We start from the raw sequence: 23,663 nt of genomic DNA, 5'->3' as shown, positions 1-23,663 counted from the left end.
ACAAAAAAATCAGACATGTCTATGTTATAGCAAAAAAATACCTATATTTATAAGGAGATGGAGACTTGTGGTTCTCTACCTTTGTTAAGACTTTTATTCTTTATGTGATTTATGGACCTTTGGTGTCTATTTCAATGTCTATGCAGTGGTATTTTATTTGTATGTAGCCTCCATATATGTGGAAAGAAGCCCAACCTCATGGTGATTTTATTCTGTATAGTTAAAAATAGCCTGTTAATGTTTATGAATGGAAATAAAGTAAACTAAACAACAACCAAACACAAATATGGATATGATGATACAGTATACGGACACAGATAGACAGTAGATAGATAGATAGATAGATAGATAGATAGATAGATAGATAGATAGATAGATAGATAGATAGATAGATAGATAGATAGATAGATAGTTAGATCAATCGATCTGAGATCAGTAAAAAAATCTTTTATTTTGAAATCTGATTAACTTAACATACAAAGAACGTTTTATATTAGATAGATAGATAGATAGATAGATAGATAGATAGATAGATAGATAGATAGATAGATAGATAACAAACAAGAAATAATTAAACACATTTACTTCATATAGATTAATCACTTTGAAAATAGATGGAATACCATAAATCATCAGTCAGCTACCAGATATATAGATATAACAGATATATACCAGATATTCACTTAATCTCTATACAACTGTACAAGTAAAATGAATATTCATGTTGTAATAGTCATTCGGTCTGCCTGTCAGACTGAACTGAGGGGTAGAAACGCCTTATTTTGAAACCACGCCTGCCGGAAGTACGTAGTTTTCCCGGGAAATCTCGTCTCTGCTTTTAGTCGTGAGCTCGGTGAGGCTGCAGAGACACTGTAAGTACTTTTACTGCTAAATAACACCACAGTTATTCATCTAATGTTTGTATATTAACTGTAAATGATTGTAACGTGCACTGAAACTTAATAATGTTGTATTTATTGTCTGTTTTATGAAGTTATTTAAGTTTAAAGAAGTTACAAAGTGTTGGCAGCATGGCTGACTCTCTGTTGTTAGTGAGGAAGGAAACATCTTTCTAGAGTAATGATATAAGTTATAAAGGTTTCCTCAACACATATAAACATGTATAATCTATAAAACAGACATTAAACTTTCCTCAGAAGATAAGTTAGTATTATTAGAGCTGTGAAAGCAACATTTAAAGGCTGAAATTTGTGTTTTTGGTTGTTCTGAGGTAAATGATCTCATCTCTGCAGATTTATACTCATTTATATTTTATCTATTATTAACTTGTGTTTAATTGCAGAACACTTTTTACTCATTAAGCAGCTTTAATACAACTTTTTTAGGGAGGAAATCTTTGCTTAGTTAACAATGAAATGGAAGAAAACGACAAAAGCAGAAGATCCCTGAATGCATCATGAAGAAAACATGACTTTAACCTTTGTGTCGAGCTTCCGGGTCAAATTGACCCTTTCTGTTTTGCCCCTTCCTTCCTTCCTTCCTCCTTTCCTTTCCTTTCCTTTCCTTCCTTTCTTCCTTCCTTCCTTCCTTCCTTCCTTCATTCTTTCCTTCCTTCCTCCAGTCCTTTCCTTTCCTCCCTGCCACTGTCCTTACTCCTTCCTTCCTCCCTTCCAGCCTTCCTTCCTTCCATCCTTCCAGCCTCCTTCCTTCCTTCCTCCTTTCCTTCCATCCTTCCTTCCTTCTTTCCTACCTTCCTTTCCTTCCTTCCTTCCTTCCTTCCTCCCTTCCAGCCTTCCTTCCTTCCATCCTTCCAGCCTCCTTCCTTCCTTCCTTCTTTCCTTCCATCTTTCCTGCCTTCCTTTCCTCCCTTCCTTCCTTCCATCTTTCCATCCAGCCTTCCTTCCTTCCATCTTTCCATCCATCCATTCATCCTTCCTCCTTTCCTTCCATCCTTCCATCTTTCCTTCCATCCTTGACTCAAGGACAACAGGAGGGTTAAAAACAGAGAAGTCATAATTTCATGAGCTGTATTTATAATATTATTCACCCTAAAAGGAAATATCTTTATAATATTTAGCACATTCACAGGACAGATGTTTGGTATATAACTAAAAAAAACTACCACCAACCAACTATATGCAGATTTCACATCATGAATATAAAGCTTTTACCGCCTCATGCTGTCATTAATTAGCATGTGGAAACCAGGAAGCAGACGAGTGGACGAGCAGTAGAAAGCCATTCATAGTAGTGTGAATGCAAACTGGACTGTAACCACGGAAACAAAGAGAACATGTAAAAGTAAAAGGTAGATTATCATCCAGGGCGTCGCTCAGAGGAAAGCTGTGAATGTTCACTCTTAACAAAAAAGGTTGATTTCAATGAATTAGGAATAAATGGAGAGGGGGAGGAAACACACACACACACACACACACACACACACACACACACACACACACACACACACACACACACACACACACACACACACACACACACACACACACACACACACACACACACACACACACACACACAGGTCTACAAGTCTGAATGAAACGAATACAAGATTAAATTGTACAAAAAATCAGATTATTAAAGATGTTTTAAATCAAATTAGATGTATATAGGATGAGATGTAAACTAAAAATATAAGGTAACAGTCTTTTAAAATAAAGATTGAGATCAGGTGAGTTTAATAAGGACAAATAAGAGCCAATTAGTGAGAAGGAAAGGAGGAAAAAAAGGGAATAAATAAAAGAACATAGTGAATCTTTACTATATCTTTACTATGTCCTTCCTTCCTCCCTTCCTTCCCTCTTTCTTCCTCCCTTCCTTCCCTCTTTCTTCCTCCCTTCCTTCCCTCTTCTTTCCTCCCTCCCTTTCCCTTTTTCTTTCTCCCTTTCTCCTTCATCCCTTCCTTCTTTCCTCACTACTTCCTTCCTTCCTTCCCTCTTTCCGCTATCCTTCTTTCTTTCCTTCCTTCCTCCCTTCCTCTCTCCCTCTCTCCCTCCCTACTTCCTTCCCTCCCTTCTTTCCTCTATCCATCTTTCCTTTCCTTTCCTCCCTTTCTTCCTCCCTGCTACCATCCTTCCTTCCTTTCCTTCCTCCCTTCCTACTTTCCTCTGTCCTTCTTTCCTTTCCTCCCTTCCTTCTTTCCTTCCTATCGTCCTTCTTTCCGCTGTCCTTCTTTCCTTCCTTCCTCCCTTCGTCTTTTTTTCTCCCTTTCACCCTCCTCCCTTCCTTCTTTCCTCACTACTTCCTCCCTCCTTTCCTTCCTCCCTCCCTCCTTTTCTTTCTTTCCTCCCCCTACCTTCCTCTCTCCCTACCTACTTCCTTCAATCCTTTCCTTCCTTCTTTCCTTTCCTCCCTTCCTCCCTTCTTTCCTTCTTCCTCCCTTCCTTTATTGACTCGAGGGACAACAGGAGGGTTAAAAAAGGGTAAACTAAAGGAGCAGTGCAACGCTTCTAACCAATATGTGTCACATCTGTTTTTGCTGCTTCAGTCTTTATAAAAACTTTCTTCTTCTCTCTTTTTGCTGGTGCATTAAAGTGCTTTTTAAAATAGTGGGATATTGTGAAACTGTGTGCAGGAAAGCAGCTTTAAAGAGCCTTTAATGTGAAAAGTAGCTGATGTGTCGTCATTATTTCAGTCTGTTTTAAATCTTTCACTCAGACTAAGACGCTGAAATAAGAGACGACTGCTCTGTATGAAACTGACTCAGCTGTGTAGTTTTTCTGATATCTTTATTAATAGATTGTGGTCTTTCCTGCAGGTAAACAATGGAGAAAATAACTGAGAAGCTGTTACTGGAGAAAAGCTCTCCAACAACCAGCAAACTGGAGGAAATCAAGACACTGAAGTAAGCATGCTTTTATTTGCTTTGTGTAATAGAGATATTAACCAGAGGTGGTTAAAAGTACTCATATTCAGTATTTAAGTAGAAGTAGAGACAGTAGAAGTACTGATTCAACTCCTTTACTCAAGTAAAAGAAAGAATGTTCAGGCTCTGAAATGTACTTATGTATAAAAGTAAAAATGAATTTTTACAGTCAATGATACACATTACCTTTCCTGATAACTCAGCAAAACGAAAAAAGTTCTCGCCACACAAAATATTATAGTTTTCCTCTTTTCTTAACAACCTGCACAGAAAAACAATCACTGGACACAGTTTGTTTCAGCTGCAAGACCAATTTCAGACAATATATATATATATAAACATTAGGGCCCAGCATAACGGGTTAATGTTTTTATATCATGTTTATTGCTCCTCACTGACTCACTGTAACAGATTGCTGTTATAATGGACCTCTGTAAACTGAGCTCAGTGTTCAGCATGTATATATATATCAGGAGTATTCATGCTGCTGTCTGCACATTGTTGGACTTTCCTTCCAGTAGCACATTTTGATATGAGCAGTTATTCAGGGTGGCTTCTTACGACAAAAAAAAAGATTGCTTGGTATTATGATGGTGTATGGGTAACCCCATACACTCACTTATAGTTAAACCAATACGACATAATTTGGTCAGTACCTAACTCTACATATATGGCTCTAATGCCTCCTAATTATTTGAATGTCTAGTCTTCTTTTTATAAGCTTACAGAGGTTACATAACGAGCCTGTTTTGACAATTTAAGGAGTAAAAAAATCCAGATATTTGTGTTTTAAATGTATAGACTAAAAGTAAAAAGTCGTCAGTAAAATAAATACTAAAGTAAAGTAAAGTGTTATAAATGTGTAATATGAAGCTTTGAGAGTCATGTGACAGATTAAAAGGAATAAAAATATATATTTTTGTGTGTTATTTAGTGAACCTGATTAAAATCCAATGACCCATGACTGACTTTGCTCTCTGTGTGCTTCAGTCTGTCTCGTCTGGGTCTGAACACCAAGGATTTACCGCTCAGGCTGCTGTCTCGTCTTCAGTCCCTGCAGCGCTTGGATCTGTCTGGGAACAGACTGCAGGAGTTCGTCAGGAACGTCGAGCTTCCCGCGCTCCGCTTCCTGGACCTCAGCGACAACCAGATGGAAGACGTCACCACGCTGGAGTCTCTCAGCGGGCTGGAGGAGCTGAAGATGGACGACAACCTTTATATCACTGTGAGGACGATGAGTTATGGTTTTAAGCCTCCTCAAGTCAAGGAGTCAAGGAAAGAAGGGAGGAGGGAAGGAAGGAAAGGAGGGATGGAGGAAGGAAAGGAGGGAGGAAGGAAGGAAGTAAGGAAAGAAGGAAGGAAGGAAGGAAGGAAAGGAGGGAGGGAGGGAAGGAAGGAAGGAAGAAAGGGAGGAAGGAAAGGAAGGGAAGAAGGAAGGAAAGGAGGGAGGGAGGAAGGAAGGAAAGGAGGGAGAAAGGAAGAAGGAAGGGAAGGAGGGAGAAAGGAATGAGGGAGGGAAAGAGGGAGGAAGGAAGGGAGGGAGGAAGGAAGGAAGGAAAGGAGGAAGGAAGAAAGAAGGAAAGGAGGGAAGGAAGAAAGGGAGGAAGGAAAGGTAGGGAAGAAGGAAGGAATGGAGGGAGGAAGGAAGAAGGGAGGGAGGGAGAGAGGAAGAAGGAAGTAAAGGAGGGAAGTAGGAAGAAGGAAAGAAGGGAGGATGAAGGAAGGAAGGTAAGGAGGGAGGGAGGGAGGGAGGGAGGAAGAAGGAAGGAAAGGAGGGGTAAGGAAGGACAGAAGGTAAGGAGGGAGGGAGGGAGGGAGGGAGGAAGGAAGGAAAGAAGGAAAAGAGGGAGGGAGGAAGAAGGAAGGATAGGAGGGAGAAAGGAAGAAGGAAGGAAAGGAAGGAGGGAGAAAGGAAGGAAGGAGGGAGGAAGGAAGGAAGGAATGGAAGGAAGGAGGGAGGGAGGAAGGAAGGAAAGGAGGGGGGAAGGAGGGAGAAAGAAAGAAGGGAAGGAGGGAGGAATAAGGAAGGAAAGGAGGGAGAAAGGAAGAAGGAAGGAAAGGAAGGAGGGAGAAAGGAAGGAAGGAAGGAAGGAGGGAGGGAGGAAGGAAGGAAAGGAGGGAGAAAGGAGGGAAGGAGGGAGAAAGGAAGAAGGAAGGAAAGAAGGGAAGGAGGGAGAAAGGAAGAAGGAAAGGAAGGAATGAAAGTAGGAAGAAGGATGGAAGGAAGGGGGGGAGGGAAGGGATGGAGGGGAGGAAGGAAAGGAGGGAGGGAGGAAGAAAGAAGGAAGGAAGGATAGGAGTAAGGAAGGAAGAATAAACAGAATAAACTCAAACATTTCCAAAAGCTTTCACAAAGAAAAACAAGTTTTAAGAATAAGTGAGCGATTTTAGGAATTGCTTTTCAAAATAAAATGACTTCAGTGCTTTTCAAAATAAAATGACACCAATGTGACTTCTCTTCACCAGGTGAGTGATAACTACAAGCTGATGGTTTTGTTGCCTAATCTGAGGATGTACAACGGTAAAGATGTCAGCACGACGGCCAACCACCTGCGCTACGTCTACAGCGAGAACCTGCAGACACGGGTACGAGACTCCTCTATTAATGTCACTTAGTATTTATTATTATTATTAGGGCCCGAGCGCTGACCAGCGCGAAGCCCTATTGTAATTGCCCGGATTATTATTATTATTAGGGCCCGAGCGCTGACCAGCGCGAAGCCCTATTGTATCTGTCCGGATTATTCTTCTTCCTTTTTCTCCCACAACAACAGGCTTTTTGCCCCCCTGAACGTGCCTTAAAAGTCACCAAAGTTTGCACGCAAGCCAGACTTGGCGAAAATTTTGATATTTTATGGTTTGAAGAAATGGGCGTGGCAAAATGGCTCTCTAGCGCCCCCTGCAAAATCTATAAAATCGAGCCCCTCGAGACAGATTGACATAGAGAAACGAAATTCGGTACACATGTTCATCATGTCAAGACGCACAAAAAAGTCTGTGGGTACCATGACGTCACTCCAACAGGAAGTCGGCCATTTTGAATCAAAGTATTGATTTTAATGCCGATTTTGGCATCATATTTGAGCGAACTAGTCCTACAGTTTTCATCCCATCCACTTCAAATTCACACAGAGTCATCTTGAGACATTGGAGATGACAAGTTATCAAAAGCTTTTTCGTCCGTCATTCCTGGTTGCCGTGGTGACGTGGCGAATTTCGATCCTTCGCCATGAAAATTCAAACCCTCATAACTTGATTCCACATGGTCTGAGCTTTTCCAAATTTAATATGCTTGTTCAGTGTCCCAGTCTGAACACATGTACAGTCTCATATTTAGTGACAGTCATAGCGCCACCTACTGGCAACAGGAAGTCACTTGCTTCATTCTTTCACTAATTACTCCCATAATCTTAAGTATTTACACCTGAAATTGACTCAGCTGAGACATAAGACCTTGGTGATGCTACATTCTGCAACTCGTGACCCATCATCAAATACTGTTGCCATGACAACGCATTCAACGCCATGAAATACGATTACAATTTTCAGAGGCAAAGGATGCCTCCACGGTAACGAAACTCAACACACACGTCTGGAGTGGGGTCATTTCACATCCTATATACTTCAATGGGATGGCCGTGACTAAATGGCTCAATAGCGCCCCCTTGAATATTTCATAATTGAACCTCAGACTTCCCGATTGACATAGAAGAATGAAATTCGGTAGGTTTATGTATCATCTCCAGACGCACAAAAACGCCATTTGGACCCATACCCTAAGTCCAACAGGAAGTCGGCCATCTTGGGAAAAATGCTCAATTTTGGTGAGTTTTGTGGTCATTTCCAGGCCTCATATTTGAACGCACTAGTCCTAGAGATTTCATCCCATCCACTTCAAATTCACAGAGAGTCAGCTTGAGACATTGGAGATGACAAGTTATCAAAAGCTTTTTTATGACTTCTTCCTGTTGGGCGTGGCTGTGCAGACAATTTCGATGCTTCGCCATTAGGCAGGAAGTCCTTATAACTCCTACAGACATTGTCCCGTCTATACCAAATTGATCACACATGTAGAGGGTCCCGCCCTGAACACATCTACGCATCAATACTGTGTCAAATACACAGCGCCACCTACTGGACACAGGAAGTCAGCCTCACATGACAAACATTATCCTATTTACATGAAATTTACAGGATGTGTTCTCCACATCACACACTGCAACATGACATGTAATTAGTGGGTGATCTCTAGCCCCACCTAGTGGACACATGCAATGTGACTTAGCCCCATCACACAGTGTTCATTACAAGCCCCGGTGCCAAGACGTCTACGTGCCCGCTGTGTCTGCCGTGTGACTGCAGCATGCACCGACATGCGCGTACAAGTCGGTGCATGGGGGCGCGAGGGCCCGTTCATCACTGCTTGCAGTTTTAATTCCGTTTTTTATTTTTCTCCCAAAACAACGCTCTTTTTGCCCCCTTGAACGTGCCCCAAAAGTCACCAAAGTTTCCACGCAAGCCAGACCCGGCGAAAAATTTGATATTTTATGGTTTGCATAAACGGGCGTGCTAAAATGGCTCTCTAGCGCCACCTGCAAAATCAAGAAAATCGAGCCCCTCGCCACAGATTGACATAGAGCAACGAAACTTGGTACACATGTTCAACATGTCAAGACGCACCAAAAAGTCTCTTGGACACATACCCTAACACCAACAGGAAGTCGGCCATTTTGAATGAAAATATTGATTTTAATGCAAATTGTGGCATCATATTTGAACAAACTACTCCTAGAGTTTTCTTCCCATCCTCTTCAAATTCACACAGATTCATCTTGAGACATTGGAGATGAAAAGTTATCAAAAGCTTTTTCCCTCGTCATTCCTGGTTGCCATGGTGACATGGCGAATTTCGATGCTTCGCCATGAAATTTCAAACCCTCATAACTTGACTCCACATGGTCTGAGCTTTTCCAAGTTTAATATGCTTGTTCAGCGTCCCGGTCTGAACACATGTACAGTCTCATATTTAGTGACAGTCATAGCGCCACCTACTGGCAACAGGAAGTCACTTGCTTCATTCTTTCACTAATTACTCTCATAATCTTAAGTATTTTCACCTGAAATTGACTTAGCTAAGACATAGCGCCAGTTATCAAAATCTTTTTTATGACTTCTTCCTGTTGGGCGTGGCTGTGCAGACAATTTCAATGCTTCGCCATGAGGCAGGATGTCCTTATAACTCCTACAGACATTGTCCTGTCTACACCAAATTCATCATGCATGTAGAGGGTCCCGCCATGAACACATCTATGCATCAATACTGTGTCAAATACATAGCGCCACCTACTGGACACAGGAAGTAAACCTCATATGACAAACATTATCCGATTTATATGAAATTTACAGGATGTGTTCTCCACATCATACACTGCAACATGACATATAATTGGTGGGTGATCTCTAGCGCCACCTAGTGGACACATGCAATGTGACTTAGCCCCATCACACAACATTCATTACAAGCCCAGGTGCCAAGACGTCTACGTGCCCGCTGTGTCTTCCGTGTGACTGCAGCACGCACCGACATGCGAGTACGGGGCGGTGCATGGGGGCGCGAGGGCCCGTTCATCACTGCTTGCAGTTTTAATTTATTATTATTTTATTATTCCTTCCTTCCTTCCTTACTTACTTACTTACTTACTTATTTCCTCCCTTCTTTCCTTCCTCCTTTCCTTCCTTCCATCTGTCCTTCCTACCTTTCTTCCTCCCTTCCTCCCTGTCTTCTCTTCTTTTCCTTCCTCCTTGTCTTCTTTTCCTTCCTTCCTTCCTTCCCTCCTTCCTTCCTCCCTTCCTCCTTTCCTCCCTTCCTTCCTCCTGTCCTTCCTTCCTTCCTTCCTTCCTTCCTTCCTTCCTCCTTGTCTTTTTTTCCTTCCTTCCTTCTTCCTTTCCATCCTTCCTTCCTTCCTTCCTTCCTCCCGTCCTTCCTTCCTTCCTTCCTTCCTTCCTCCTTGTCTTCTTTTCCTTCCTTCCTTCCTTCTTTCCTCCTGTCCTTCCTTCCTTCCTTCCTCCTTGTCTTCTTTTCCTTCCTTCCTTCCTTCCTTCCTTCCATCTCTCCTTCCTACCTTTCTTCCCATCCTTCCTCCCTCCTTTCCTTCCTTCCTTTCTTCCTTCCTTCCCCCCTCCCTTCTTTCCTTCCTTCCTCCTCCCCTCTTCCTCCCTTCTTTCTTCCCTTCCTTCCTTCCTTGACTCGAGGAGAACAGGAGGGCTAAAATCATAGACTGTATAAAAGAAATGGACGTAACATCCGTGACGTCACCCATTGGTTTGTGGACTGCTGCTCGGAAGCCAATAGTTTCTAATCTAAGCAGCGCCATCTTGAAAATTTCAGGTGCATGCTGGGAAAAATAAAAACATGGATTCTACTTATATGGGCATGAGGTGGAGCCATGGGCGGAGCGGGGAGGTTGCTATGGTTGCAAGGGCTGGATCTCGAGGACATTGGTCAATCAACCTGTCAATCAGGACGTAGCCACGCCCTAATGCATACCCTGCTTTATCGTCACATATAAAATCAGGGAGGCCAAAATGTCCCAAATGAACATCATACTGCATTGAAGAAGGCTTTAAACTAGCGATTGAGACCATAAACACATTTTGAAAACGTTTACTGAGGTTAGAAATCAAGTGAGAAGTTGGTGAATTCTCCATTGACTTGTATAGAGACGGTCGCCCCCTGGTGGCCTTTTGATAGAATGCAGTTCTAAGTTACTTCCACGTTGGCCTCATTTTAGAGGACCAGAACTCCCCGCCTGGTTGAAACCCCTAAACTTTATATTTTGGTTATTTTTTTTAGATCACTGCACTCTGGGAGAAGAGCTTCAGCCTCCCGGATCCAATCACAGCGCAGGAAATGTCCGCTCTGGAGGCGAAGTTCGTCAGCGCCGCTCGCCAGCAGGTTAAATATGGACCCAACTCAGTCAGTGACTTCACCAAATGGAGGGTAAGTTTAGCTTGTGAAGAACTTTTCAGATTAAAATACAGTATACATATTTATTAATTTGCCTTTTTTCTGTCTGTTTGGCGTCTCAGGTGGGAATCATGGCGAAGGAGTATCTGCGCTCGCTGACGGAAGAGAAGGATGAAGTGGAGAGCGAGGAGTCTGCTGACGCTAAAGAGAATCAGGTAAGACTGAAGTTAAACCTTTTTTACTTTTTTCCTCCCTCCCTCCTACCTACCTTCCTTCTTACTTTCCTTCCTCCCTTCCTTCTTTCCTTTCCTTTCCTCCCTCCCTCCTTCCTTTCCTTCTTTCTTCCTCCCTTCCTTCATTCTTCCTCCTTTCCTTCCTTCCTTCCTCCTTTCCTCCCTCCCTCCCTCCTTTCCTTCTTTCCTCCCTTCCTTCCTTCCGCCCTCCTTCCTTCTTTCCTTCCTCCCTTCCTCCTTTCCTTCCTTCTTACTCCCTCCCCCCCTCCTTTCCTCCCTCCCTCCCCCCTCCTTTTCTTCCTCCCTCCCTTCCTACCTCCCTCCTTTCCTTCCTTCTTCCTCCCTCCCTCATTTCCTTCCTTCTTCCTCCCTTCCTCCCTCCCTCCTTTCCTCCCTTCTTCCTCCCTCCCTTCCTCCCTCCTTTCCTTCCTTCTTCCTCCCTTCCTCCCTCCCTCCTTTCCTTCCTTCTTCCTCCCTTCCTTCCTCCCTCCCTCCTGTCCTTCCTCCCTTCCTTCCTCCCTTCCTTCCTCCCTCTCTCCGTTCCTTCCTTCTTCCTCTTTTCCTCCCTTCCTCCCTCCTTTCCTTCCTCCTTCCTCCCTCCCTCCTTTCCTTCTTCCTCCCTTCCTCTCTCCCTCCTTTCCTTCCTTCTTCCTCCCTCCCTCCTTTCCTTCCTTCTTCCTCTTTTCCTCCCTTCTTTCCTTCCTTCTTCCTCCCTCCCTCCTTTCCTTCCTTCTTCCTCCCTCCCTCCTTTCCTTCCTTCTTCCTCTCTCCCTTCCTCCCTCCTTTCCTTCCTTCTTCCTCCCTCCCTCCTTTCCTTCCTTCCTTCCTCCCTTCCTCCCTCCCTCCCTCCTTTCCTTCCTTCTTCCTCCCTTCCTCCTTTCCTTCCTTTCCTTCCTTCCTCCCTCCCTTCCTTCCTTGACTCGAGGCTGTTTTTTAATCTGTAAAGTATTTAAAGTTAATTTTGTGTCTTTTCTTTTTTCATTCAGGAAGTCTCAACGCCTGCCAAAAGGAAGCAGAGTATTTTAGTAATGGACGCCGACGTAAACATCACACCTCGCAAAAAACTCTGTGTAGACTTCCCGGCCTCCTTGGTTGAAGAGAGTCCCAGTAAATCAAGCCCCCGCCTCAAACTCCAGCCTGTAAAAGAGACTATCGGCGTCAGGATGAGCCCCCGAAAGAGAGATCAGCCTCCCGTAACCCCGGCGACTCCCACCAGGGGGCAGAAGAGGGCCGAGCCGCCAGCGAGAGGCTCGAAAACGCGGCAGACGAAAGAAGAAGACGGAGCTCAGGAAGTTAAAACACCTGGCAGGAGTAAGCGAGCCGTAGTCGTCATGGAAACCAAAGTGAACCTGATTCCTCGCAGAGTAGGAACGCCTGCTAGAAACTCCAAAACGCTGCAAAGCAAAGAAGACGCTGGCGGGAAAAAGTCCGTCAGAGCCGCAGAGATGCAGATAGACCCCAACATGACAAAGGTAACGTTGAATCTGTCCCTTCCTTCCTTCCTTCCTTCCTTCCGTCTGTCCTTCAGTCTGTCCTTCCTCCCTCCCTCCTTCTCTCTTTCTTTCCTTCCTTCTTTCCTTCCTCCATCCTCATTTCTTCCTTCCTTCTGTCCTTCTTTCCTTCCCTCCTTCCTTCCTTTATCCCCCTTCTCTCTTTCTTTCCTCCCACCTACCTTCCTCCCTTTCTTCTTTCCTCTGTCCTTCTTTCGTCCCTTCCTTGTTTCCTTTCTCTCTCCCTCCTACTTTCCTTCTTTCCTCCATCCATCCTTCCTCCTTTCCTTTCCTTACTCCTTTCCTTTCCTTTCCTCCCTTCCTTCCTTCCTCCTTTCCTTCCTTCCTTCTTTCCTTTCCTTCCTTCCTTCCTTCCTCCTTTTCTTCCTTCTTCCTTCCTTCCTTCCTTCCTTGACTCGAGGACAACAGGAGGGTTAAAATCAATTATAAAACATATTGGGAGTCAGTGTAAAGAGGATAAAACAGGTGTGTGTAATATTTTATATTTCCTTTCCTCCAGGAGCCGGTGCGTCTGAATCCTCTCCACGTGCTGCAGTGTCACAGCAAACAGGACAGCTCAGACGATTTCTCCACGCAGCTTTGGGCCTGCGCTTTCCAGCCGCTGCCCGACAGCACCGGTACTGCTCAACACTTCTTATAAAAACACTTATTTAAAGTCCGTGTAAAGTAAGAATAAATGTGTTCTGAGTTTGACATACCACAGAAAAGTGTGTTGTTAACCACCCTGCCAAATTTTAATGATTAAAAAAAATCACCAAATATATGAAATTAGGCTTCAAAGTTGTGTAAAAATCAGCTTCTTTCTCTGCTCCCAAACGCTGAAGCCCCGCCCCCTACCAAGTGTCACCTGTCAATCAAAGTCACCACCTCTACCAGAAACATGGACGCTAGGTTTGAGAGCTTTCTGCTGCTAACTCAGCGGCTAGCTTGGCGACTAACTCGGTTGATTGTGAAAACTAATTCCCTTTGGGACAATAAAGGCTATCTATTTAGCTTGGCGGCTAACTCGGCTGCTAGCTCGAAGGTTAACTCGGCTGCTAGCTCGAAGGTTAACTCGGCTGCTAGCTCGGAGGTTAACTCGGCTGCTAGCTCGGCAGGTAGCTTGTCGGCTAACTCAGCTGCTAGCTCGGCGGCTAGCTCATCTGCTAGCTTAGATGTTAACTTGGCGGTTAGCTTGGTGGCTAACTCAGCTAACTGTAGACTGTAGTAGTAGTAGTGTGTGCTGAATGTATTTATACCTCTACAGCAGCAGGGGCGGGTTTATGCTAATTTCCTAAAAGCAGAGGAACAATAGTATAATAAATGAACTTTCTCTTTCTCTCTCTCTCTGTGAGCAGGAAGTGGAGGAGGAAGCCGCTTGGTTGCAACCTGTGGTGGAGACTCTCTCTGTGTGATCGACTGTGAAGCAGGGATGGTGATGAAGAAGTACAAAGTTCCTGGAGAGGTCTGTAGAGCTCAGACTCGTCAACGTTGAAGTGTTTTATTTTCCATCCTCCTTCCCTCCTTCCTTCCTTCTTTCTCCCTCGTTCCTACCTTCCCTCCTTCCTTCCTTCCTTCCTTCCATCCTTCCTTTCTTCCTTCCTTCCATCCTTTCCTCCCTCCCTCCCTCCTTCTCTCTTTCTTTCCTCAACCTGACCTTCCTCCCTTCCTTCCTTCTTTCCTTCCTTCCTCCCTTTCTCTTTTCCTTTATCCCTACTACCTTCCTTCCTTCTTTCCTCCCTCTCTCCTACCTTCCTCCCTCCTTTCCCTCCTTTTCTCTTTCTTTCCTTCCTCTCTCTTTCCTCCCTTCCTTCTTTCCTTCCTCAATCCCCTTTCTTCCTTCCTCCCTCCCTCCCTCTCTCCTTTCCTCCCTTCTTTCTCCTTTCCTTCCTTCTTCCTTCCTTCGTTCCTCCTGTCCTTCCTTCTTTCTCCCTTCTTTCCTTCCTTCCTTCCATCTTCCTTTCCTCCATTCCTTCCTCCTTTCCTCCTTTCCTTCCTTCCTTCCTCCTTTCCTTCCTTCTTTCTCCCTTCCTTCCTTCTTTCTTTCTGCCTTCCTCCCTTCCTTCCCTCAGCCTTTCCTCCATTCCTTCCTCCTTTCCTTCCTAACGTCCTTCCTTGACTCGAGGACAACAGGAGGGTTAATCATATTACATCATAAACATATTAGATTGTAATTCTGAGTATAAATTCAGTATAAATGGATAAAAGTAAAAGTATTTCTATAATAATCTAAGTTTGAGATGTTTATCTGACGTTTGGACCTTTTATCCGTACTTTCAGGAGTTTTTCTCTCTGGCCTGGTCGACTGTGTTGATGTCCAGGACGGGCGGAGCGTCGTCGTCGGCTCAGCACTGCAGCATCCTGGCTGCAGGAGGGAAGAGAGGACTCGTCAAACTGATCCATCCCAGAAACAACGTGGCCTACGGAGAGTTCAGAGCCAGCCGTAAAGCGCTGTCCGTCCTCCGCTTCAACCAACAGCAAGCCAACTTCCTCTACAGTGAGTAAAGAACCAGATTAAAGATGGATTATTAAAGATTAAACAAAACCAGGCGGGGAGTTCTGGTCCTCTGAAATGAGGCCAACACGGAAGTAACTTAGAGCTGCATTCTATCAAAAGGCCACCAGGGGGCGACCGTCTCTATACAAGTCAATGGAGAATTCACCAACTTCTCACTTGATTTCTAACCTCAGTAAACGTTTTCAAAATGTGTTTATGGTCTCAATCGCTAGTTTAAAGCCTTCTTCAATGCAGTATGATGTTCATTTGGGACATTTTGGCCTCCCTGATTTTATATGTGACGATAAAGCAGGGTATGCATTAGGGCGTGGCTACGTCCTGATTGACAGGTTGATTGACCAATGTCCTCGAGATCCAGCCCTCGCAACCATAGCAACCTCCCCGCTCCGCCCATGGCCATATAAGTAGAATCCGTGTTTTTATTTTTCCCAGCATGCACCTGAAATTTTCAAGATGGAGCTGCCTAGATTAGAAACTATTGGCTTCCGAGCAGCAGTCCACAAACCAATGGGTGACGTCACGGATGTTACGTCCATTTCTTTTATACAGTCTATGAACATAACTCTGCTTTATATATATATATATATATATATATTTTTTTTTTAACCATTTCTTTCAGTAATAACAGTAATAAATCTGATTGATCTCACCTCTCCACTCTTTCTCTCTCTTTTAGCCGGATCATATGATAATAAGATAGTGATGTGGGACATCGGTGGAGTGGACAGTCAGTACAACTACAAAGTTGTGTGAGTATTTCTGCCCTATCTTCCTTCCTCCCTCCTTCTTCCCTCCCCTTTCCTTCCTTCCTTCCTTCCTTCCTTCCTTCTTCCTCCCTTCCTTCTGTCCTTCCCTCCTTCCTTCCTTCCTCCCTTCCTTCCCTCCCTCACTCCTATCATCCTTCCTCCCTTCTTCCTCCCTCCTTTCCATCCTTCCTTCCTCCCTTCCATCCTTCCTTCCTTCCTCCTCCCTCCTTTCCCTCCTTCTTCCTCCCTTCCATCCTTCCTTCCTCCTTTCCCTCCTTCTTCCTCCCTTCCATCCTTCCTTCTTCCTCCCTTCCTTCCCTCCCTCCCTCCCTCCTATCTTCTTTCCTTCCTTCTTCCCCCCTTCCTTCTGTCCTTCCCTCCTTCCTTCCTTCCTCCCTTCCTTCCCTCCCTCACTCCTATCATCCTTCCTCCCTTCTTCCTCCCTCCTTTCCCTCCTATCTTCCTTCCTCCTTTCTTCCTCCCTCCTTTCCCTTCTTCCTTTCCCTCCCTCCTTTCCCTCCTTTCCTTCCTTCTTCCTCCCTCCTTTCCCTCCTTTCTGTGTGACTGTGATGTTGATATTATTTCTTCCTCCCTTCCTCCCTTCCATCCTTCCTCCCTTCCTTCCTCCCTCCTTTCCCTCCTTTCTGTCTGACTGTGACGTTGACATTATTTCTGCAGCCAGCTGTTGGTGTTGGACGTCAGCGCTACTCCTCTGCACATCTGCCTTCCTCCGTCTTCCCCTAAAACTCAGCTGCTGACGGCCTGTGAGGACGGCCTGTACTGCTTCAACACTCAGCTGGGAACCAACAACACCACCAAGAGGTAAAAGGCATCATACTGGGAGAGATGGGAGAGATGGGAAGGATGGGAGGGCTGGGATAGTAGTGTGATTACTGAGAGAACAACACTGTGTAATGCATTTTGATTTATAATACAGAAAATCACTTTTACTCCTTTTAAACTTTGATTTTGTCACATTAATAATGTAATTTTACTTTATTTTCAATGTGAATATGGAAGAATTTGCACATTTTCATTCACATAAAGTCAGAAAATCAACACATGAATCCAAAATATCATCTATTTATAACTTAAAATGTACAAAAAATGAGCACAAATGATTTAGAAGTGTTTCCATCTATACTCTAAAATCTCTAAATTACATGAATCGGCCCTCAAATACAACAGTAATAATAATAATGATAATATATTTTATTTATAGAGCACTTTAGTTTAAAAGTGCTTTTTATTTGAGTTTTGATTTTCTCTGCATTGCTTTTATATCCTTCATTTGTATGTTTTTACTACATTAAAATAGTTTTTACTACATTAAATAGTGTTTGGGAGCTGATTTTTATATTTTTATATATTTTACAATACAGTCCTAAATCTTTTGTGGTCATTTTTTTGTATAAATGTAGTATAAAACCATTTTAATTTGGATTAATATGATCATTTTCTGACTTTATGTGAATGAAAATGAGCAAATTTGCCTGTTTTCTTCCTTTTGGAAAAACATAAATGTCATTATTTAGGTCACAAAATCAAAGTTTAAAAGGAATAACAAACATTTCTTTTTTTAGCTTTATTTATAAATAATTTAGGAAATAACACATACTTACATATTTTGTGTGTCATATTAATATTTTTCTCTCTCACTAGGTGTAAAGAAATGGAGATAACGTTCCCCATCTATAAGAAGGAAGACAAAGATAACGACTATCACACCGTCGACGGCTTGAGTTTCCTTACTGATGACATCGTTGGTAAGTGGAGCCTCTAATTAGAAACTCTGGATGTTATATAAAGATCTTTAGACTGAACCTGTTCAATAGATTGTCATGAAATTCAGCACAGATATCCACGATGCCCAGAGGTTAAATTATAAATCTTTAATTATATAATAATTTTATAGGACTTTGTTAGCAATAATATATAATAATCCAGTTTGAATTTGAAGTTTTGGTGAAACTAAGTCCATTAGTGAATCAGTTTAAAACTTACTGACAAAATCACTACAAATGAAAATTTAGTTTGATAACAGCTCTTCTGATAAATGTTTAAAATGTGGCATGTAGAGCGACTCCCTTATTCATGCCTTTTGGTATTGTGAAAAAATTATAAAAGTTTGGGAGAACGTTGAAAGATGGATCTCAAGAATATTTAATTGTAAAATTGTACTTTCTCCAAACATTTGCCTTTTCCAAAATATCGAAGGAATAAAATATCTGACTGGATGGCAAATCCTTTTTTCATCACTAGTTTATAAGAAACTTATTTAACAACATTTGAAATACAAACAAAGTACAAAGTACCATCATTCCAAAAATGGAAAACATTAATTAAATTTTACCTGTGTATTGAAAAGACAATGTCAGAAGAGGGAGGAGGGTGGCTTTGGGCTTTTGGGGTGGGTTGGTAATGATTATGAGGATGATGTGGGGATGACTATAAAGATCCATTTTCACTCAATAAAAAATTATTTAAAAAAAATAGTGATTCAGTTTTACATTAATGTAAATACAAAATATGGAAGTTACTTTATTAAACCAATGTTCACTAAGTACTAGGAATAAACCACTAGATGGTGCTATAATTAAAGTTTCATGACTCCTAATGTGACACATATTAATGCATTCATGTATCTAATCATATATTTGGTCACTATTCACCATCTATAAAACAAGTGTCACACCTTTTAAGTGATTTAATGTTATATTGATCATGGCGCTTAACATTTAATACAGAACTCCAAAAGCTAAAATGTTGAGAGACTTTCTAAAATATTAACAATATGCTATTTTAGCCATGTATTTCTGTTTTTCTGTATCTTCATCATGACGGATCGTGCATAAGATTCATGCAGGAAGGTTTTATTTTTTATCACTAATTCACTCATTTAAAGCATTAATCTGCATTTCTTCTGCATTTATAATCAGCATACACATTAGATGTGTCAAAAAGAAAATAAGGTAGTTATATCACAAAATAACCCAAAACCCACCTAAATATAGAAAGATCTCATATTATATGGTCTCAAATAAATACTCTTCTAAAGTCTAAATAAAGACTCCTTCATATTGTGACACATTTGTTCATTTGTATTAACTAACCTATTATTTATTTCAGCCTCAAATTGACATTAAATAAAATTCAAGATGGTAAAAGGTCCAAAATTTCAATCATCTTTCCCCTGAGCTGTCTCTAATCCTGCTTCCTTTTTTCTCTTTAGATGTATAGCTTTTGTATTCTGTGTCATAATGCTCTTCTTCTATCTTTGTCTTCCAGCCTCTAAGAACTACATGAACTCATCTATTTACCTGTGGAGCTGGAGCAGGACGAAGGCTCAGCGGCCCGATAAGAAGAGCAGAGAGGTCTGTGCCGTGCTCCTCGCTGAGCTGCAGTGGACCAACACTGAGATCCCTTACCTGGCTCTCAACACCTGTCCTGGTGAGTCCACGGCATTTTAATGATCACATCTTCTTTGTCCAAAACTTTATTGTCCGTCACATCGTTTCAGCTCCAACATGTAACAGATGTGATTTTAGAAATTGAAGATTTGGAGTAAAGAAGGAGAAATCCTGCTACTATAGTTAGTTTATGTAGAAGCTTTGGTTGCTAAGGTGGTTGCTAAGGGCTGTGTTCCGTGGTTGCTAAGCTGGTTGCTAAGGGGGTGCCTTAAAGAGACAGGAGCTAAAATGGCCTGTTAATAGACAGAGGCTGAACTGAGCGGCTGCATAAAGGACCAGTAGAAGATAAATAAGGAGTTTTTAACTGGAAATCATGTAAATATATTCTAGTAAAACACAGAATATTAATATAGAGAACAATTAATATATCATCATTCTTTCCTCATCCCTATATGTTTCTCTTACAAATTAATTAATCTCTCTTTTTATTCTCTTTTGAGCTTATTTTGTCTTCCTGTTTCTTTTATATATTGTCCTATTAAATCAGTTTGTTTCCTTTATATTTCAGAAACAGTTCCTCTTGTGCATTAATACAAATCCAAAATAGAAATCACACAGTCCACTTGTTGTAGTTACACTCTGTACTCACCAGAGGGCGCCGCCGTTCTCCAAAAACCAAACCTCAGAGTTACCAAACTTCTCTCTCTCCTGTTGCTTTTGTGTTTTGCTTCGTGGTGAAGCAGTGATGCAGATGAAAAGCAGAAGAGGAAGAACACTTTTTGTTTTTCTTTTGTTTTCTAGCTTCATGCACCGCTGAGCCGCTTTCATAGAAATGAACACGGCTCTTCCTCTAGTGCTGGATCCACTTCTCTTTAGACACCCAGAGGTCTGAATGATGGAGGAAGTAGCTTTGAGAGTTCACCTTTATCCTCTGATGCTTTACCGTCCTTCCATCCTTCTTTCCTCTGTCCTTCTTTCCTTCCTTCCCTCCTTCATTACTCCTTTCATTCCTTCTTCCTCCCTTCCTTCCTTCCCTCCTTCATTCCATCCTTCCTTCTTTCTTTCTTTCCTTTCTTCCTTCCTTCCTTCCTCCCTGCTACCATCCTTCCATCCTTCTTTCCCCTGTCCATCCTTCCTTCCTCCCTTCCTTCCCTCCTTCATTACTCCTTTCCTTCTTTCTTCCTTCCTTCCCTCCTTCCTTCCCTCCTTCCTTCCCTCCTTTCCTTCCTTCTTCCTCCCTTCCATCCATCCATCCTTCCTCCCTTCCTTCCTTCCTTCCTTTCCTTCCTCCCTTCCTTCTTCCCTTCCTTCTTTCCCTCTGTCCTTCTTTCCTTCCTTCCTTCCTGCTACCTTCCTTCCATCCTTCTTTCCTCTGTCCTTCCTTCCTCCCTTCCTTCCTTCCCTCCTCCCTCTTTCCTCCCTCTTTTCCGTCCTTCCCTCTTTCCCTTCTTCCTCCCTCCATTCCTTCCTTGACTCGAGGACAACAGGAGGGTTAAATAAGTACAGATATAGTTTGTTGAATATGAGAGAGTGAGTTTTCGAGCGCTTTCTACTCCCTTTGAGAGTGTGACCCAGAAAAAGAGGTGAACTCAGCCACTTCATGCACATTATGTCTGTAAATTCTCATTAATTCACAATTTTCTCCACAATAATCTCTTCTTCCTCGGTCATAAGTGCTCTTCAAGCTTAATTCCTGTTTATCTGCTTTATTACGTAGCGCCTCAAACTAACTGATGTCTCTCTCTCTCTCTCTCTCTCCCCCCCTCTCTCTCTCTCTCTCTCTCTCTCTCTCCGTCTCTCTCTCTCTCTCTCTCTCTCTCCAGGCCGAGCGTACATCGTGTGTGGTGATGATAAAGGCAGACTGTGGACGTATCATGTTAATAATCTCCAGAAGGAGCGATTCCAGACCGGCAAACCCATCGCTCCCACCGAGGTAATCACTTCCTCTAAATACTGTTTATCTATAATAACTCTTTAACCCTCCTGTTGTCCTCGGGTCAAGGAAGGTCAGGAGGAAGGGATGAGAAAGGAGGAAGGAAATGAGGGAGGAAGGAAGGAAATGAGTAAGGAAGGAATGGAGAGAGGGAGGAAGGAATGGAGAGAGAGAGGGAGGAAGGAAGGAAGGAAGGGAAGGGAAGGAAAGGAGTAAGGAGGTAGGGATGTAGGAAAACAGGAAGGAAGTAAGAAGAGAAGGAAGGAAGGAAAGGAGGATACAAGGAAGGAAAGGAGTAAGGAGGTAGGAAAAGAGGAAGGAAGTAAGGAGAGAAGAAAGGAAAGGAGAGAGGAAGGAAGCAAAGAGCAGAGATCAGTGTTCAGACGTTCTCAGCCTCTAACATGGGTTGTTTTTTTCGGCAGGTGTTGGAGTGGCCGACCCCGGTGAGGAAGGGCGTAGGTGAGGTGGACGGTCCCTCCATCAACAGCGTCGCTATGGACCCTGAGCTCCAGTACTTGGTTGCCCTTAGCGACAAGAACATGGTGATGGTGTGGAAGACAGCAGCAGCAGCGTCGTCCTGAGCAACAGACACAAAGATCCTTAGTTGTGTTTCATACTGGAGAAAAACTGTTAAATGTACCAAATGTTGGTATTTGTGAGGTGAAGATCCAGACAGGAAGTCTTCAGGAAGTATGCAGGAAGTCTCCAACTCGCTGCGGTCTCAGCTGATAGAGACGGACTGAAGTGATCCTGTTTGTTTTACTCATTCTCTTCAGCTTGTGTGGAGAGATTTGACTTTTTAGATGATGTGAGATCTATCAGAGAGAGTATCTGCTGAATGAATAGATGTTAGAGAATATTCTTTATTTTCTGTATGAAAATATGTCAAGTGGAGTTTGGCGTAGAATTTAAACTTTTTAATTTAGCAGGATTTTATACGTACCTAAAATTGTCACTATGTGATACAATTTTTTTTTATTTTCTGTGTTTTTCTGAAAGATGAAAAGTCCAGATTGATGAAGTCTAACCATGAAACATGGTGTCAGTTTTACAAATGAGTTAAAAGGTGTAGGCTTTACACATTTTTGGGGCCGATCACCGATCAGTGAGTTTAAATAAACCGATCACGTCTTCTTTGTCCACGCTCCGTTTCTTAAACTCGGCTCCTCCTCGTGTTCCCTCCAAGTACATTTGTGGTGTTGGAACATTTTGCAGATGCTTCCCCACGAGGTTCTTTAGTGTGTTTTATCTGTCTGCCCACAACACCCACATGTTTGTTTGAGTCTGACAGCTCATGATTCAAGAGTCAAAAAACTTTATTGTCCATCACATCAGGACAGGGCTCAAAACTAACTGTCAGATTCAAACAAACATGTCGGTGGTGTGGAACTTCTTCGGAGTAAATGAGATAAAACACAAGCCATCTGCAATCTATCCTTCCTTCCCTCCTTCATCCCTCCCTCCTTTCCTTCCTTCTTCCTCCCTTCCTTCCCTCCTCCCCCCTTCCTTTCCTCCTTCATTCCTTACCTCCTTCCTCCCTCCGATAAAACACAAGCCATCTGCAATCTATCCTTCCTTCCCTCCTTCATCCCTCCCTCCTTTCCTTCCTTCTTCCTCCCTTCCTTCCCTCCTCCCTCCCTTCCTTCTTCCTCCTTCATTCCTTACCTCCTTCCTCCCTCCGATAAAACACAAGCCAGCTGCAATCTATCCTTCCTTCCCTCCTTCATCCCTCCCTCCTTTCCTTCCTTCTTCCTCCCTTCCTTCCCTCCTCCCTCCCTTCCTTCTTCCTCCTTCATTCCTTACCTCCTTCCTCCCTCCGATAAAACACAAGCCATCTGTAATCTATGCAACGGGAGCATCTGCAAAAAGTTTCAACATGACGTCATTGATCAGATCAGTGAATTAAGACATTACAGCCGATCTCACTGATTACATAAAATGTTAAATATCAGCTGATCTGATATAATAACCGTAAAGCCTAAATAGGTTCATTATTCAGTATGACACTTAAGACTCAGTTATAGGAAGATGATGATATAAAAAAAGGTTATAAATCTTTGAACCAGACCACCACACTATGTTTAACGTGACATAATTACAGTAATGTAACTCCATAATCACCCTCAGGCGACTCGTTTGGATCTGTTTCTTTAGTCTCTGTCTTTAGTCTCTGGTGTGGTTTGGTTTGAGTTTTTTGGCACGGTTTCATTTCCTAGTTTGGATAAGACTTTTCACACATGCCTGACTGTTGAATTGATTTCTACTCAGCTGTAGTTGAAAGCTGCTGACTGTGTTACTGTGCTCCAGCAGCAGACAGTTGTACAGTACTCCTGCTCATTATTCGGTTTCCTTTTTTTTTTTACTTCAGTATAAAAGCTTCACAGCTGTTCAACATCATCATTTCAATTACTTGATGAGGAATAATAAGAGACTTTAAGATCTCCATTAATCTATTCAACGCTGCTCTGATCTCTAGTTTTATTCTAACAACGGATCAAATGACTGAGTGTAATGTGAGAAGT

The 23,663-nt window shown here is 42.7% G+C and overlaps 1 protein-coding gene across 1 annotated transcript; it reads left to right on the top strand.

Moving 5' to 3' along the window:
* Window positions 1-3,743: 3,743 nt before the first annotated feature.
* On the top strand, window positions 3,744-21,824 carry lrwd1 (leucine-rich repeats and WD repeat domain containing 1). Its single transcript, XM_053331274.1, has 15 exons — window positions 3,744-3,823; window positions 4,835-5,069; window positions 6,311-6,430; window positions 10,698-10,844; window positions 10,934-11,026; window positions 12,031-12,387; window positions 13,058-13,172; window positions 13,893-13,999; window positions 14,815-15,031; window positions 15,729-15,801; window positions 16,477-16,620; window positions 17,461-17,564; window positions 19,087-19,248; window positions 21,032-21,141; window positions 21,564-21,824. The coding sequence occupies exons 1-15, from the start codon at window positions 3,744-3,746 to the stop codon at window positions 21,720-21,722; spliced, it is 2,223 nt and encodes a 740-aa protein (XP_053187249.1). The 3' UTR covers window positions 21,723-21,824.
* Window positions 21,825-23,663: the final 1,839 nt, after the last annotated feature.

Source organism: Scomber japonicus, chromosome 13, assembly GCF_027409825.1.
Source record: "Scomber japonicus isolate fScoJap1 chromosome 13, fScoJap1.pri, whole genome shotgun sequence".
Taxonomy (NCBI): Eukaryota; Metazoa; Chordata; class Actinopteri; order Scombriformes; family Scombridae; genus Scomber; species Scomber japonicus.
The sequence above is the reverse complement of the archived record's forward strand: the minus strand, read 5'-3'. Positions and strand labels throughout refer to the sequence as shown.